We start from the raw sequence: 19,371 nt of genomic DNA, 5'->3' as shown, positions 1-19,371 counted from the left end.
ATAACATGAAAACATGGAAAGACTCGATCAGCTCCCCTAGCAATGTAAGTTTCTACACCGGACTGCTTACTCTTCCTCAGAAAGGATCAAAAGCGTACCACTAACACACTCAAAGATCCATTTACTTGACAAGATTTACATTGTATTCACACTATCTGCATGAAATCGCATGTGCAGAATACTGAGATAATTGAAACGCCGAACTTCACATTTATGGTGCATCAGTCCATTTGCCGGAGAGCTTTATGTGGAGAGTTTCCTTGCATCAGTGAGCATTCCTCTAAAATGATGAGTTCAGGGCACCGTTTCATTAAAGTTGTCAGCCCTGACAAGGTGTCAATCTCTGACAATTTCAGTAAATCCTTGATTTTGATTGGCTGAGAAGCTTGGTCACTGACCATTACTATGGTGATTGTCAGAGACTGACTTCTTGTCAGGGCTGACAACTTTCATGAAACGGTGCCCAGAACTTGCTTTAAGTGTGACCAGCAATTCAAATACTAGTACTTGCCATTGCTGGTGTTGGACATGAACGGATGCAAGGCGTGCAGCTGTGACAGTAACTCGTCCATTTGCCTCTTCTTCTCCTGAAGGGCATCCAGCTTCTCTCTCAGCTCCTGATGCTCCGCAGAGATGAGGGGAGGAGAGACCTGTGGACAAAACAGAGGTTGAGCTGTAATGGAGCTATCAGAACAAGTCTGGGCCCTGTTGTATAAAGTTGAGATCAAACATAAGTCAGAGAATTAAACATAAGTCTCTGAATATTCAATTCTGATTTTTCGACTTATGTTTCATTTTAAGTTTTCATGAAACAGGGGCCTGATTCATTTCACACTCATTGCGTTGGAGATATGCAGGACACTGGACACAAAGAATTCTTGCAAATCATTCAGAAAGGAGCACTTGCAATATAAGAGGTCATATTATCTGTCGTATAAACCTCTACACAGAATTAAGATATCCATTCACTGCAGCATAGAATGTTTTGAGAGAAGCATATCATCCACAGTGAGAGAGAAAATAAACATCTTGATCCAACAATTTCCTCAAGTTGACAAGGCATGCCTTCAGTACTCAAATAAAAACTGCAAAAGGATTCATTTCCTACCATAAAGGCAGGCAGCAGTGCATTTCTACAGATAACGTTGGTAACTCTAGCAAAGTCTTGTGGAGCAAGGATACCTTGCATCTGACGGCTGCGACTTTTTGAAAGGTGTACGGATAACAGAAAATGCAAACACGGTCAACAGAAAGCTCTCTTTCCTCATACCTCTGAATGGTTCATCCAGTCAAGCGTCCTGGCCTGCTGCAGCTCTCCTGCTCTGGAATCTCTCTGCTCAGCCAGCATGCGCATCAGGGTCCTGCGTCTCTCTTGCAGGTCGCTGGCTGTCAGGGGGACACCTGCCGCACTGCTGCCCACTCCAGCTGTCGTTGTTACAGGTGCGATGTCCTCCGTGGCCGAGGTAGCGGTGGTTGCTGTTGTTGTTGTGGCTTGTGTGCTGACGGATACTGGAGAGATCGTGGGAATTAGGACTGTTTACTCACAGTGGATAATATCAATTTATCATTTGTTCGATTTCTAGTAAGGAAAAACAAAACGGTCCTTTGTGAGATATATTACACAGCTGCAAATAATCACTAGAAGCAATATCACACAAACTGAGACATATGGTCACTCATGAATCTTCCATGATCAGCATTCACATGAAAATTGTTGGTTCCTTTATAGGACAATTCATGGGCTCAATACTAGCTTAACAGCTGTACTGCCGTAATGACAATGGAATAAGTACTTCTCCCTACAGGCAAATGAGAAGTTATTTCATAATCTCCATGACAATAACAAAGTAAATGTTTATTTCTGTTTAAAATAACAAATAATCATTTAACTAAATGGTGGAATGAGGATATCATAGACCTTGAACAGATGTCAAATAAACCATCAATTTCACTTTTCCATTTTTCCTCACCTCACCCAATACTATACCCTCCCTTTAAATGTTTGGAAGACAAGCTAGTGCAGTGGGTGGACTTACATGTTTCATCAGGGCGTTCCTGTTCTGAGTGATTGAGCCTGCTCTCGATCTGAGTTTGCAGTGTCATCAAGGCTGCCTGTCTGCTCTGGAGTGTTCTCAGCTGTAGAATGACACAAAACGAAAAGAGACAATACAAGATAGTGCTGATTTATACTCGGTAGTTATGCGTCCTACCCATTTCCAACAAACAGATTTACACAAGAATCAAATTACATTGTCTTTCATTCGATGAAAATTGAAGCACAATATTTTCTTTTTCTACCAAAAATTTACTTCAGTTTAAAATAGTTAATACTCTGATTTTTTTAGCAAGAACTTTGACTTTAATTCGCACTAAAGCACCTCCCCTTTGATACATCATCAAGGAAGCAGGCAGATTTATGTCCTTTGTTTACCAGCTGTTGTCACTCACAAAAGTGTTCAAAAGTGTGTTCACACAGAGCATGGGCAAATATTCCCGATAACATCATTGTGATTGCGGGAGCAACTCTATTCTTCTCTTGCTGTTTGTTGTCGTCATTTAATGTTGATGCCTCTTCTGACGACTTTAAATATTACATTTTAGCCAAACACCAAAACAGCAAAACAGCATAACACCAAACAGCATCAACGCTCTGTTGGGGCACTGCCACATGCGCCGATCAAATCAATACAATATTGCGCAAGAGTACAGTCTACTTGATACTCACCTCCTCTTGCTGTTTGAGCATCTTCTTTAGCAGGTCATGTTGCTTTCTTAATCCTTCAAGAGCTGCTATCTGATCAGAGACATCCTGCTGTTTCTGACCCTGCATACATGGAAAACAACAAGGGAATACAGTGTAAGGGATGGTGGAATTCTCTTTTCTGGTTGCAGAGAGGAGGTACCAGTGGATAAATGAATACTCTAGGCATTAAGTCCTACAAAATAATTCACAAAAGTATAGTTATACATCATGTTCTTAAAATTCCCCTGAAATTGATATGCTGAAAACTGGTTACAAGAATTACAATTGGGAAGCAAAATTGGTTCAATCTGCATGTGCCATCCAATCCTGTTGCATGGGTGTTCTTGAAAAAAAAAAATGCTTACATATGATACACGTGTAGTTCATATGAGACAGTAACATTAAACAACTGAGGATATTGTTACAAAGAATATAAAAGCTGTAAGGCAAATGACACATAGAAGGGAAATCACAATCTGATTTCTAGTTGTCTTGCATTCGACTTGCACTCAGAAGAAAGAAGTCAAATGAACAGGAGTAGAAATTTTAATAAATCTGATCAAAATATTTGCAGGTTAAAGAATTATGCAGTTTGATACTTTTCTTCAAATCAGTGATACACTTGTATCAAAACATTTACAGATACAATCAGGGGCGGATCCAGGAATTCTGTAAAGGGGGGGGGGGGGCGTGACTAATATTTCTGGTGCCACTTCCGGGTTTCATTTCATTTTTTTTCTTTTTATTTCTTTTGTTTCTAACGAAAAATAAAGGGGGGGGGGGTGTGCGCCGGTTGCGCCCCCCTCTGGATCCGCCACTGACAATTTAGCCAAAGCGTTGTCACTGCATCAAAACTTCGCCATAGGTGTGAACATGAAAATGCAGTATAAAATCATTCATTTCACCAATAACTTAGACACTACAACCCCATTCCTATACAGAGTCATTTGTGCTAAATTGCTACTAGTCTAAAATGATTTGAAGTACTATAAAGAATCAATGACAGATTTTTTTTTTCTTCTTCTTGAACTCTTCACAAAAAGAGGGAATTTAAGATTTAGTAAAAGTGAATAAGATTTATGATGGCACTATGTGATCACATCATCTATTTATGTCTAAGTGACTCTAGTCACTATCACTGTTCTGGAAACAAGAGGAACTTTGATATTCCTTAACTTCATTTCACATCTGATACAAGTGAAATTCAATTCTTTTGTTTTTTTTTTAATTTGTCCGATTTTATGCTATGAAAGTCGACCAGAACACAGTAAAAGCAAGTATGACATTATTGCTGTCCTGATACTCTTTGCAAAAGTTACTGCCAATGAGGAATTCATACATATACCAGTGTAATCATGCAGTCAAACTGTATGCACTGAGATGTTTGCAGTGCTTCCAAGCAAGTTGGTATATTTGAATTTAAAAATGAAGGCAACAACAAACATAACACAACAAATGCAAATCATGAAAACAGAAGAGGAAACCTAAAGCTGTGCAAGTGCTACCACTGGAGAATCAGTAATCATTGCATGCGTCGGAAATTATTAACACCTTGTAACTACAGCAAATACAGTCAAACTGGCAAACAGCTCATCCTGTGGAAGGGTTTAAAAAAAAAATCAAAATATGTGGTACATTACACAAACAAACAAATCAACTCCAGCACCCGTCAAGGCTAGTTTCATATTTTGAAACTATCAATCTTGACAGCAATATTACAAAGCTGTATGTGTATACTGTGCTTAAAGAGACTTACTGCCAATGACAAAGGCATGAATGCCTAGACCCCTTCCCTTTGCCTGCACCATTTTTTTTTCTGCCCAGCTCTTCTACACAACTCTTGCTTTATACCTAGAGTTCAATCCACTATTCAACACAGTCGTCAGACACTGAAATACAATAGTCCACAATAAATTCCTTTACCAGCAACTCGAGCAGCCATATAATCAGCAACACACTGTGATACAAGACTTTGGTGATCAATTCAATTCACTCATACTGCGTGTGAGAGGTACAACACAGCTCTCAAATATACACAAACACACATAGACACACACACATTCACATAAAATGCATGACTCATCCGCTTACAGGGTTTGGTAGGCCTAGACTGCATCTATATTACTGAGGACTTGTATTTCCTGAATAAAATGTGGCATTCTTTTCGACCACCGAATTGAGAGAAAAAAAAAATCTCACACATCAGCAGCCCAATGATAAATTTCTGTACAGCAACCTTGAACAGTGCACACCCAAGCATACACACAATACCCCCCCCCCCCACACACAGACAGACACATACAAACACACACAAACACACTCCTTTCAGAATCGCCCATGCATGACCAATGGAACAGTCTGCTAAAGGTGTGGGAACATCACTGATGCATGAGTGATGCGAGGCTGCCGCTGGGGCTATCTGGACTGTGAGTGTTCATTTAACTTTGAGAATGTAACATATGCTATCCTGGCTATCAAACCATTGCCAAATGGCATCTTATACCCCTTTCAGGTAATCACGGTTCAATTATCCGCATCCAAATAATGCGGATGAAGTAATCAAAATCGCGTTCATATATCCCATGAAGTGCGCACTACTTTTACGAGCGCCCGTTCATATAACGGTGCGAAAGATGGGAGTATTTGTCATGGTTACTGCGCACGCCTCTATAATGACGTAATGTTTCCGGTGATATATACTCACGTGTACGCACAGCTCTCGCTCAAGCTCAGCAATCAGCGGTTGTGCGGGAAATCGAGTGACCTTTGACCGAACTGTGGAATGTTAGCGCGCATAAGTCGTAAAACGCGTTCACGTATTCTCGATCAACTCCTCATGCTGCAATAATGCGCATAATAGCAGCATCAAAATAATGCACACTTTTTTACTCCTCTCCCATTCATGTAATCAAAATTTTACGACTTATTGCTCCTATTATCCGCATCCACGATTACCTGAAAGGGGTATTAATAGTACCATTTCTTTGGATGTTCTGTATATTCCATTGAACGGATTTACTGGGATAAGCTTTCTCAGTTGTACACTTAATAAGATGCACTTACACGTAAGTAAGTGAATAGATTCAATCCAAACTTGTACAGAATTGCCGCCCCCCCCAAAAAAAAATCAAAATCAAAATCAAAATCAAAAACAAAAGAATACTCCTCTCAGAAATCCACTGTGATTAAGGAGTATCCTTACATATTGGTTGCATAGGATATACTTAATCATCAATAATATCTATCCCTCAAATTACAAATATATTTGAAAAGTACAAACAAGAAGTAAAGGGTGATAAATAAAATTAAAAGGCCCTAACAAGGCCCGATCAGTTCTCATTGCATTGTAAGAGATTTGTGCTTACTAGCAATAAGCAGACTGAGGATTACTAAAGCCAACTGGAATGGGCTTATTGGCTTATGTCTCCGTGTCACTGACAGTGGTTTGTGTGTATGTATGTGTGTTTTACATGTATGTGAAAGTTGTTCTGTTAAGAGATCAGGGACATAGCAAAGAATGCAAATAGTCTTCATTTCATAACAGAGGTGGAAATAATTTTAGAGGGTCATGAGTACTGCTCCCTAGTAACAAATAAAAGGTTTCAGAAATATCAGTGATACAACATTCTAACAGATTATTACGGACATTGGTTAATATTTTTTAGGGACTAAATTGTGAAAGTTTATAAATTTTGACAGAAACAAAATGGTTAAAAGAGTCAGATAAATTATAATGTGCAGAATATCGTTCACGTGCTATGAGATGATTTTTGTTGCGTGTGTTAATTCTTTGCTGACAAGTAAATGATTCATCAGTCATTGATTGTATATCTTGATGTAAACAGTCTCTAAATTAAACAGCTATCACGAAGAATTACTAGTCAACTGACCTACGATAGCATATAATGACATTATGAATCTGTTTTACTTTCATTAATAAACATACTGAACATTTCGCAAAAAATATCATGACTGGATGAAAATGCAAAAAAAGAAAAGAGAAAAAAAAGGGCAGGCTAGCATTTCTGCTAAAACAACAGCATCTAACTGTTTTACCATTATGTAGATTCAAACTTGTGCATATGTACAATACCAGTACATTATTACAGAAACAATGGCACATTGTTACACTGCAAGCTGCATTAACTTGGAAAGTGGTGTGATACGACCATTTGTGAACAATGCAGATTGAAATGTTCTTGGTCAGACACTTCACACTGTACAGTCTTTCCTGCATCATGCATGCACTCTAACAGAAAGGAGTGATAAAAGACACAAGGGTCATAAAACCTAGAATGTGATGCTCTCCACAAAGTCATGGAAATCTTTGCTGCATTTGCTGAGGGGATGCACTTGGCTGCAGTTTCTCGGCTTTCTATCCTCATAATGCAGTTGTAATGCCTTTATGCCATTGTTTGGTGAAGCACAAATACACATAACGTACAAACTGTCTCAAGCAACATAGCGCATGCATTCATCAAACAATAGTAGCATTATATAAAATGGCAAAAGCTGAAGCACAAATCTTTAAGCGTGGTGAGTTTCGCTGTTGTTTCTTAGGAGTACACCTATACAGAGTTTACATTTGATTTGTCTCTGTATCTCAATAAAGTAATTTTTTTCTCCCCTTATATCAAATAACGTCAGCTTCGTCACAGATATATCACAAGTCCCAAAAGTTGCAATGTTATTTTTTTTCATGTAATGATTGGCAAACATTGCAGTACCTCAGTAAAATGGCAAGACATGCACATACTTTGTATGAATACTCTCGTACAGAAGAGTACATCAAAGTGCCTAATACAATGGTTCATGGATGTAAACATAAAAGTTCCATGCAACCACATGAGCCCTGCTTAGAAAGCCTTATTTTGGGCCCCAGATTTGCAAGGAAAGCACCACATCCCCGGCCTCAGACCCTGTGTTGAGAATCGGGCGTACCTCCTCTGGGCTGGCCGTGGATACGGAAGACGTTTGGGAAGACACGCTGTTGGTGGGCATCTGCTTCCAGCTCTCTACTCTCATCCTGCCCAAGGCCATCCCCTTACTGTCCTCATCCCCCTCCTGGTACTTCTGCAGCATGGAGCTGTACTGCTCATGTAACTCCTGGGTGTCCAGGCCAAAGGACCCTGTGGCTTGGCTACTGGCCACGGAATGTGCGTCATCTTGCACTGAGGCCTCGGAATCGCTGATATCATTGTCGCTTGCGCAAGAATGATTACCGAGGTGGCTCTCGATTCTCGGCCTGGTGCGGGCATTGAGGGTACCCTCCTACAAGTACAATTTGTTTCACGATGGTATCAACAAAACTTTGTAGAGGATATCGTTCCCAGAAAGAGAGGAAACAAAACCACCCATTCCCAAAACTGAGAAGAGCAACGAACAGCCAGCAAATTACCAAAAACACACATGCAAACTTCATGAGAGCAACTACCTACTTTGAGAGAAATGAATCTTGTCATTTGAATGTCTGACCACAATTGCTAAACAGGATTTCAGTTTATACATCTAGCCACATATTTGAATTCAAATGGTGCCTGAATTTTTTAGTCAAAACAAACTAAATGCCTCTCCTCTAATCTTGCTGTCATGTTGCATACAAAAAAAAAAAATAAAAATAAAGGAGAAATGTTGCACATGGTCAAACATTGTAATTTCAAGATTCATCTTCTCTTGTAGTGAACATAAACACACAGAATGTTAGGATAACGTAGGGTGAGCTCAATTAAGCTGTTAACAAGGTACAAGTGTTGAAAATAAGAATAGAAATAGAGCGCCAAGAATATCACTTTCTGATGCTGCAATGAGAGAACAATAGCTGAGCATTCGACTCACAGTTGTAGCCTCTGAAATGTCCGACTGTGCGTCGATGTTGATGGATGCAGACTCGGCCACAGACGCAGAAAACGATTCCCCTGAGTTTTGGCTACTCCTTCCGTTGACAGCAGCTTCGGCAACATTGAGGTCGTTGCTGGTAATGGACTCCACACCAGAGACAGAGCTAGCGAGGCCAATCTCCTCTGCCAGCATGCGCTCCAGGAGAGCGAGGTACCCACGTTCCTGCTCCTGCAGGTGCTCCTGGAGCCGGATGAGCTTGTCGACCTGGTCGTCTCGCTCTGGAGACTCGGTGGAGTTCTGGAGCGTGGACATCATGGCACTGGCCTGCCTTAGGTAGTCCTGCAGAAGAACCGCAATTCAGAATTCAGATTATTACATAATACATACATAGACAGAGACAGAGACAGAGACACACACACACACACACACACACACACACACACACACACACACACACACACACACACACACATACAAGATATCCCACCATATATTTGCTTCATGATTGCATACTGTTTGACCAACATCACTGTAATAACATCCACTTTTTGGCACTGTTGTCATGACTGCTACCAAAAATCTTCACCAGTTATAATGAGATGACAAAAACTTTCAAATCCTGAAAATATACCTCCCTCCTTCAGTTGAATTGAGGGTTTTAAAAACTTCTGACACTCTTGACATTTACTAAACAATTTCCTGCACTGATCCAATGTTCTTTGCAAGTTCACAACTTTATCCAGTTCTAGCTTTTGATGAGAACATATCCCCCTCCTTACCTGTCAATTCACCACTCCTTCATTTTCTCATTAATTTCCACTATAGGTTCTAAGTTTGAATAAACATTTAGAGTAACTAAAGCATTAAGGAAATACTCACTCTGATCTGCATGAGTCTGGCAACAATTTTATTCCGGTCAGGCTGACAAAGAAACAAAAATGAAACAACATTCATCATTACTTTTATTCACAACAGTCACAAATTATCTCTACATGCAATCTTAGACTACCAGGTACTGTCTGTGCTGAATATTAGAATCTATCAATGAATCCTTTCTGAACCACTAACATTTGATGACTCAAGAACACAAGTATTCTATGAGTCATATACTTTTGATGTATGCCATTTACCCGGGCTTCTTCATGAAAGAAGTAGGACAGTTAGTAGTCTCAAGTAACATTTATTATTTTGAGTATACAGTATCATACATGAATCTGTCATTGCTTCTGTACACTACTGTAAAAGTGGAAATTTTTGTGGTGTTGAAATTTTCCCACATTTCGCGCAACCAGAAGCTTGCGTGACAATAAAAGCACACGAATATTTTTGCTTGTCATCTATGTTCCAGTAGTTGATGTCTTGATTCCGCAGAATTAAAAACACGCGGAACTCTTCTTAACCGGCAGAGCACAAAAAATTAGTAGCGCGAATACATCCACTTTTACAGTAACTCCTACGTTTCAGATTTACGTTCTCTCTCCTACATGCTCAATAATAATGATTGAGATAACAAGGCCTGACGACACTTTGTTGCAAGCTATTCAATTCTACTCGTGCAATGCTAACAACACAAAAACATCATCCATTTTAGTTTCTATTGGCTATTTTGTGTTGATGTGCAATGTTCAATTTCAGGTCTTGTTTTTTTTCTTTTTCTTGTGAATTTCTGAGATTCAACTTCACATATGGATGTCTTGCACTAGTATTTGTCAGTGAAGCACAGTTCAATCACAGTACCAGTTTTAGTGAGCAGTGGTGGATGTTACATACTGCTCATGTCTACATTGTTGTTTTTTTATAAAACTCAATTCTGATGATTTGTAAACTCAACATAGTCACAAAACCTTCAGTGACGGTTACAGATTGATAATTGTACAAGCATATATGTTCAAAGGTATCTTTGCTAGTGTTACATTCATTGAATTGCCCATTATGTAGAAAGAATATATTTTTGGCATGATATAAGGCACGACTGCAATTTTGTGAATTTCCCTGCTTTGGCAGCTGGTAAATTTTGTGAATCTCATCTTAACATTTTGATGAAAAGGACAACGGATCGGGCTGATTTTTCAACTTTGTTACAAGTTATCTCATTACTTTGCTTTTAATGGTCTACACGTCTAGAGGTAATGAGAGAAAACCTAACCTAGTACAGCAACCATCCTAATATATATTTTTTTAATTTGTGCACATTGATTAGATCGGGCAACCCTTCTCTCCCAGCATTATCGGGTCTTTAATTCTACGGCTTGCTTACCATCTCATTCACAAATATTGTGTCCAGCACCGAGGATGGCCTCTTGCTTGCCCCCTCAATAGATGCCACTTCTTCACCAGGCCTGACATTGTTGGCCCTGTTCGCACTGCTCACCGTTCCCACTATCTGGCTGTCTGTGCTTTGCTGCAATAAGATCATAATACAGGAGATTTGCAATATGTCAGAAGCCTGTCCACATTGCTCTGAACGTGCATGTATGTGAGAGAAATTAGTTTATTTTGGTCCTGGTACCACAACGCATTCCTGCTACAATTCACAAACCGATTAAAATGAATGGAAAGAAAATGGAAACAAAAAAAGAGAAGACACAGAGAAGAACCCAAGACAGTTTGAGATCACCTGAGCTTTACGACAAATAAAACCATGATGCAACTTCCCTGTGGTGGCCCCAAATAAGATGTCAAGAACTGAATTATAAAAACCTCTTCAGAGGCCTCACAGAAAATTGACAATATTTTGCTTTGGCAGACTCAGAATCCTCATACAGAATTAATGTTTCATACTATGTTTTTGTGTTCACCATTGGGTGGGGGTGGGGAGATAAAAACATGTGACATAATGTTGCTATTTCCTTTGCTAAGTCCGAAGCATTCCAATACAGAGTGCATACTGTTTAAGCCATATTTACACACATCTACAGCAAAGAGCAAGCACAAGTCAGTAAGTCTTTGATTACATTCTTGCCAGCTGTTACGACACATGCCAAATAAAAGCTGTGTGTGTAAGTGATACGTTATGCACACATGATCACATACTTCCTGGTAGCCACTCTAATCTTTCAAGGAAATAGTCACATACACACAAAATACACCTCATTCATATCTGGCTCTTCATTGAATGTTTGCCTGTAATGTTGCTTTTATTTGTACAAATAAAGCTGTTTCAAATGTTTAACAAAAGTTAACCACCAATTAAGTTTATATGCCTCTGACAAATGACTAGTGGGATACTAATTTTAATAGTGGGTTTAGCTAATGTGATGTAAGATGATTGATATGTTTGAATATTATATGCCTAATTTGCAAGAGGTTTCAGAAATTTGCCCGTTATGTCTTTGCTTTGCTTGAAAACATTTCTCTCCATGAATTAATGCCCATGTAGGAAAAATACACAGATAAACGATGTTGGTAGAGGTTAAAATGGGGAAGGGTGGTTGACAACAAGATGGTTTACTGTATAAGCTGTTATATTTGCAAGGGTTTAATTTTTGCGGATTTCTCGAATCACTGTTGGGATCGCGTATTTAGCAACACGCAAAAATGACGCCATGCGCTAGGCTAATAGTGCATTTACAATAGAGTTGGGTCAATTCGCGAAAACATCTCACAAAAATTGCTTGTGACTTCCTTCCTTATTAGCAAAAATATCTGTATGCGAAAATAACAGCTTATACAGTAAAAGATGAAATCTTACGAGTCTTACATCATCCACGTCACTAAACGTCAGCTGGTGGCGAAGATTCTCCAGCTCTTCCCGCTCCAGGAAAGAGGCAACCTGCTGGGTTCTGGGGTAGGTGGCCGGAGTGCGCCGCCTGCTGGGTCCATTGCTCATTGCCCTCTGTGGCAGCTGTAACAAAATGACAAAGAGTAGACTCCGGAGGTCAGAAAGCTGCCTATTATATCTCTGAAATCAATGAATATGCATACTAGTAGTTAGCATTTATAGAAATAAGACGGTAAAATTTACATTTGGTTAAACAGAGCAGTGCCAACTAGGAAAGCAACAGTTCTGCTTGATATTCCTGCAATTTCAATTAGTCAATGAAATCATCCACCACTGCACTTCACTATAGAGACAAAGAGCACAAAGAGAAAATAGCATTTGCCTTTTTCTACGCTGTTTTTTTTTTAAAAACAAAAATTAGACAGTTTATCTCATTCCTTGCATGCATAGAATACTGCAAAAGTGGTTTCTTTCGCGGTGGTTTTATTTTTGCGCTTTTCGCGCTTTGAGGTTGAACCACGAATTTAACATCACGCGAAAATGTTTTGAACTCGGCACTTGTTACAACGCTATCATTACCGACCGCGAATCTAAACACACGCGAAAAAGTCGGCACCGATGGAAACCGCGAAAGTTTCTGTACGCGAAAGAAACCACTTTTACAGTATGACTGACACTACTTTTTCTAAATATATATGTATTCCACCATGCCTGCATCAGAAAACATTTGATATTGGATTTTTACTTCTGGAAGTGCAAGAATAGCTTGTGTCCTACCTAATTTGTCTGAAGAATCATTACTATCAAACCTGAAATATTCATTGCTAAATACAAACCTCAAATATATACAACGGTTGCCATCATGGCTGAAAGGGTACTCAAGTGAATTATAAGTCAAAATGAACTTTTACATATGCCTTAAGAAGCACTAAAAAAAAATAACAGTGAACAGGAAGTACATATTGCAGCAACTATTGTTATCTGTCTTTAGCCAATTTAGAGACAAACCTGCTGTCCTGATGAATTCTGTTCCCTTTCTCTATTCTTGGATTTCTTACTGCGTACAACGGAGGAAGGCTGCTCTGCAAAGGTTGAACTGGGCTTCCAGTTATACTGCACAATGGAGGTAAACAAATCATTATGACAATGCCCAAAATAAACATAATATACTCGACAACTCCAAATTGCATACATATCAGATACACATTTAGTACTATGGTTCTTTCATACTGAGCGTTGATCCAACAGACTTTACAATGACGAATAAGACTTGTAACACTGATGCTTACAACAGTGGCCATTTTCAGTTGCTACCATCAATACCAACTCAGTATTTTAAAGTACCATACCATGAACAAGTGCCATGCAGAATGGGAAGCTCACACATGATATGAATCAAGGTTGTTGATAAGTATCTGAATTTAACCCCCAAGTATGTGCGCATTCAATAAGTGAACATCCTGAGTCTGCTGATATGTGGCACTTGTTGCTTTAGGCAAAAAGCACTTGTACCCTCATTAGGTCATAATTTCATGACTACATTCAAAGACTTAACTACTACTTCTATGCCATTGCATGGGGTTGCAAGCCTTCCCTAGAAAAGGATATTTACTGTAGTAGTATGAAAACTGGAACTTAAAGGTCCTGTTCCCCTTTGGGAGCAGTGATTCAAAAAATGTACAAGATATCACATTTGATGCATACGTGTAGGTCAGTTGTATCATAAAACATCCTACCATAAAGGATTTTGGCAATAAAGCCTGAAATATAAGGAGATATCACAATTTTCCTCATTAAACCATAACTGTAGACGGTTTAGTCTGGAAACATTTTTAAACAAGGAAAAGTAGAAATTACGCGGTGCGTAACATATGTCCCCGCCGGAAGTAGCATTTTGTAACAAAATGTGCAATATAGGTAAAAAATCAAGGTCAAAGGTCAAACAAGTCAAAGGTCAAAATTCTGTGTAGAAGTTTTGAAGCCCTCACCTAGTGCCATCACATAAAGCAAATGGAATCGAAATTGGGTTAGAAATGGCGAAGGAATAGCATTTTGTAGCCAATGTACAATATAGGTCAAAAATCAAGGTCAAAGGTCAAAGAAGACAAAGGTCAAAATTCTGTGTAGAAGTTTTGAAGCCCTCACCTAGTGCTATCACATAAAGCAAACGGAATCGAAATCGGGTTAGAAATGGCGCAGGAGTAGCATTCTGTAGCAAAATGCACAATATAGGTCAAAAATCAAGGTCAAAGGTCAAAGAAGTCAAAGGTCAAAATTCTGTGTAGGAGTTTTGAAGCCCTCAACTAGTGCCATCATATAAAGCAAACGGAATCGAAATCGGGTTAAAAATGGCGAAGGAGTAGCATTTCGTAGCAAAATGTACAATATAGGTCAAAAATCAAGGTCAAAGGTCAAAGAAGTCAAAGGTCAAAATTCTGTGTAGAAGTTTTGAAGCCCTCACCTAGTGCCATCACATAAAGCAAACGGAATCGAAATCGGGTTAGAAATGGCGAAGGAGTAGCATTTTGTAGCAAAATGTACAATATAGGTCAAAAAATCAAGGTCAAAGGTCAAAGAAGTCAAAGGTCAAAATTCTGTGTAGAAGTTTTGAAGCCCTCACCTAGTGCCATCACATAAAGCAAACGGAATCGAAATCGGGTTAGAAATGGCGAAGGAGTAGCATTTTGTAGCAAAATGTACAATATAGGTCAAAGGTCAAGGTCAAAGGTCACGACTGAAATTCTGTGTAGAAGTTTCAAAGCTCCCATGTAGTGCTATCATATAAAGCAAACAGAATCAAAATTGGCTCATAAATGACAGAGAAGTAGGAAATTGAAGATTTTGATCACACACGGACGCACACACGGACACACGGACACACGGACGGACGGACACACGGACACACACACGTACGGAGCCCGTTTCATAGTCCCCTGCTCGAACTCGTTCGGCGGGGACAATTATTGTTCACATTTTGTATATTTAACAATACTTAACATTGATTATACTGATCAAATTTTTATATTGGTTGTTTCTATCCCTAACTCACATTTTAGAACTATTTTGAAGCACTAATGCTGGATTTTTGTTTCATCTGCAAATGGTAAATTATGCCTTTAAGAACATACCAAATGTTAAAGCAACAACATGACCTGTATCAAAGTGATGGACTTACATAGTTGTTAGGCTTGCTCTCTTCCTTGTCACCACCAATGGAGTTGAAGAGGAATCGATCATCGCTTGACTGGAGGGCATTGTATCTGGGCATGGAGTGGATGCGGGGCTCAGACATGACACCCCTTGAGAGCTGGGTAGCCTGGCCGGCTGCCATACTGTCACATAAAATACAATGTATAGGCAGGGCAGAGTTTAAAAGTGTGTAAAGAATAAAATATTTTGACTGCATTGTGTACACTTATGTACGAGTTCTCCCTTGGTACATGTACAAATGTATATTCACGTGTATGTACGTAATCAGTTTTGTAATTTAAACTAACTTGAAAATACAATGTGACATGTATGTTTGGGCCAAGAGGCAATTACTCTTATGATTTTTATGACAGCGCAAGTAGCAGACAGGATTCTATTTCAGAAACAATACAATATTTACACAGAGACAATTACTGTGAGTACGATAAAATTGCATCTTGCAACTATTGCGGGTACTATTACACTTTTGTTGGGGGTTTCTTCTATCAGTATGCAATTACTTTCTATTGTGTTTAGAGTAAACACAATTATATTGATGGCATTCCAAAACTAAAACAGGAAAAAATTTTCTGGTTTTTTATACAGTTTGTGCCTTTAAAGGGATCATATAGTTTTGGTTGAGACCTAATTTCAGGTTTCTAACATTTTTTGGTGAGATAATGAGAAACCTCTTATGAAATATGAAAGAGCATGTAATTCTATGAGGAATTCAACGTTTATTTGATGAAAATTGGTTTTGAAATGGCTTAGATATCCAAAAAAGAGCGATTCCACTTAATTACGATCGCTTTGTTTTCCTTTGTTTTTGGATGTTTCAGTCATTCCAAACCCGATTTTCATCAAATAAACTTTGAATTCCTCTTAAAATGGTATGCTCTGTACTATAGTACTATGATTATCATAAGTGTTTTCTTGGTACAGTATCTCGCAAAAAGTTGAAAGCTCAATTCTCATCTCCACCAATACTGTACCATCCCTTTAATAAAATCTTCAAACAGTGTGAATATTAACACATTCTGTGACATTTGATCTCCTACATGAATCAGAATTCAGAAACAATTCTTGAGAAATGGACAAACTTGTTTCACAATTGTCTCTTGATTACCGGTATCTCAATCTTTAATTTGACCTGTATTCTACACCCATAGCAATTATAGGTCTTCCCATCCACACAGCAGGTACAGTAGACATGAGCAATCACAGCAGCATGATCATTTTCAGCAAAAGGGCTGTTGCGAAGTGACAGGCGTGACAAGTTGGGTTGGGACAGGGTTTCTGTTCGCAAAATTTATGCATGATTTTTCAAGAAACATGACACAACAAAGCAAAACCACAGAACAGCTTTGGTTCCTTGTTACTCATCATGACAAGTACAAGTGATTATCAAGATTTCTAAACCTTTCTTCACTATTACCCACAATGTACATGTACAACCAACCAAGAAAGTATGAAGGCTAAGGGGCCCATACCAAGAATGTTATTTTCAATGACAGGTCACAAGGAAAACAGACTGGAATGAAAAAATACTCCATTGTACACTTGTGAGACAGCTCTCCTAGTAAAAAACAACAACAAAAAAAAAAAAAAAAAAAAAAAAAACACTAAGGCTAACTTTACTGTAAAACCTGAAAATTTCTTGAATTTTCTAAACCAGAAAATGTTGTGAGTTTTGCGAGAGCACAGATTTGCAAAATCAAAATGCACGCAAAAGTTCATGTTTACACTACAATGCATCGGATGCCAGGGGCAATTTGCAAAAATTTCATGTTGCAAAGAAGGCTGTTGGCTCCAACCCCTGAAAATTTCACGCCACGAAAATTCCTTGCTTTGTATAAGATATTTTGAGATATGAAAGATGCTACCTGTTTCTCATATACAGACCATGTAATTTTTTTGTTTTTGTTTCGTTTTTGTTTTGCCTTGTGAACAAAATGGATTCTGGCAAAGCTAAATGCTTTGGGAGTTCAATAATAACGATAATGAAAATAATAATAATAATAATAATAATGATAATAATGCAATTAATAATTATGATTATAATAATAATAATAACAATAATAATAATAATAACAATAATACATGTCAGACAAATTTCTGTTAAGGGCATATCTCACTGAAGGAGACTTAGTGACTGCCATGACTGATCAGTCACCACTACTTGTGCAATTCCTTAGACAAAAAATTGGCTTGCGCTCTCATCTAGAAAGTGACTGTGAGGCGACTTTAGAGACCTCTCCAAACAAGGGGATAATTTATTTGCCTTGAAGTCACAGAGATGTTGCTGCAACATCTCTGAGATGTCTTCTCAGTCGCGGAGACATCTCTGCAACATCTCTGGCAGGTCGCCAATGGGTCTCCACAAAATTACAGAGATGTCTTGGAGACCTCGCCAATAAAATTAGTCTCCACAACCAGCTGGAGACTGGAAAAAGTCTCTGAGAAAATCAAACATGTGCTGTCTGTGCTGGATGCCGCGGGATGCTTGCACAAATGGTGCCCAAAGGCTGGTGGACAGCCAAATTCATGAAGAAAGTGAACCCATAATACTTACAAAGTGAATAGTTTGCTTACAAATTTGAGTACCCAGCTACTCTATTATCAGTGCAGAAGAGTAATTTGGAATAGATCCTATATGCACAAGATCATGTTAGTTCTGATTTTATATTTCTCTTTTACCATAAGGGCAATTCCGTGGTTTTAGTAATGTTACATTTCATTTACAAATTAAAAATTACAAATTTTCATATTCATTTTTACTACTTAATCACCATTTAATCATTTCAAGTCAAAATCATGTTAAAAGCATGTTCATCCTTCCCAGGTTTATGATGTAGAAAAGAATGAATACAATTCACCAAATATTTGAGTTGCCATCGCAACAAGGATTGGTTAGTAACATTAATTAGCTAAAAAGGACTAAATACAATGTAACTAAAAAATCAACATCTTGTGACAAAAAGTGTGCAAAAATGTAAGTTATTATGTACAAACAAAGTGTTGCATTAATTTCAATTATTGCATCATAACATAATTATGTTCCCTTAAATATTTTCAGCAGTTTGACTAACAATTTTTTTGAACTAGACCCCCAAAAGCATTGTTAGTAACATTACAGTTAATGTTACATTTGTTGGTAGTAATTCTGCAGATTACTTCACCCCTTTGTAATTGATGAAATATCACATGAACTCAGGAAATATTTAAATTTACTCATCTTGTTCCCTTTAGCAAAACATGGAGGAAAGAAATATCAAAGGAACTCACTGTAATTTGCATTTATATGATTTTAATTGTCCCCAGTCCCACATATACATTTTTAATGATGGTTTTAGATCTAACAAAATCAATGAATATTTTAAGAAAAATAAAATCTACTGAATTTGAAAGACCTTCATGATTTCTGAACATCCACGGTATTATACCCAAATCAAAGATTAAGACAAAGAGGCACATTTTTTGTGCATTGATGTCATGTCCTCCTAACTGTGGAATCGCTCTCAAGAATATTTGTAAATAATGTCAGACATGCAGACTTTAATTTCATGGCGCTGATTTTTGAATGGAGAGGCGACGGCCGCAGAAAAACTTTTCGAGTCAGATCAGGCCAATAGGGCGGCTGTCCCGCAGTGAGTGAACCCACTAAAACTTGATCTTTGTCACAATGAACAGACAGAATGTTTTTCTTCTTTTCATCATGGAGAGTGGACATGTGTAGACTCTAGTTTCTAACAAAAAATCACCATGCCAATTTGTGACAATTTCTTGAGTCTCTATGTTTTTTTGTTATTTTTTAGCTGTTATAGGTAGTTAATGGTGTGACCTGGTGCATACTTACAAACGTAAACTGTGACTATTTTTT

At 38.3% G+C, this 19,371-nt stretch overlaps 1 protein-coding gene across 1 annotated transcript in view; it reads right to left on the bottom strand.

The window, feature by feature from the left end:
• LOC139737391 (pericentriolar material 1 protein-like) overlaps window positions 1–19,371 on the bottom strand; it is a 51,604-nt gene that overhangs the window by 31,111 nt on the left and 1,122 nt on the right. Inside the window, exons 2-12 of the mRNA XM_071648067.1 lie at window positions 15,478–15,634; window positions 13,311–13,415; window positions 12,282–12,425; window positions 10,839–10,982; window positions 9,461–9,502; window positions 8,579–8,920; window positions 7,685–8,014; window positions 2,726–2,824; window positions 2,037–2,136; window positions 1,271–1,509; window positions 502–650 (exon numbers count right to left, since the gene is read on the bottom strand). Coding sequence (XP_071504168.1) covers window positions 502–650; window positions 1,271–1,509; window positions 2,037–2,136; window positions 2,726–2,824; window positions 7,685–8,014; window positions 8,579–8,920; window positions 9,461–9,502; window positions 10,839–10,982; window positions 12,282–12,425; window positions 13,311–13,415; window positions 15,478–15,633 — 1,850 coding nt within the window. The 5' untranslated portion in view covers window position 15,634. The remainder of the gene's footprint in view (window positions 1–501; window positions 651–1,270; window positions 1,510–2,036; window positions 2,137–2,725; window positions 2,825–7,684; window positions 8,015–8,578; window positions 8,921–9,460; window positions 9,503–10,838; window positions 10,983–12,281; window positions 12,426–13,310; window positions 13,416–15,477; window positions 15,635–19,371) is intronic.

The sequence above is a fragment of the Diadema antillarum genome, unplaced genomic scaffold (genome assembly GCF_040938485.1).
Source record: "Diadema antillarum isolate AM-2024a unplaced genomic scaffold, OU_Dant_1.0 seq00000692_RagTag, whole genome shotgun sequence".
NCBI lineage: Eukaryota > Metazoa > Echinodermata > Echinoidea > Diadematoida > Diadematidae > Diadema > Diadema antillarum.
Note: the sequence above shows the minus strand (reverse complement) of the source record. Positions and strands in the feature narration are given on the sequence as shown.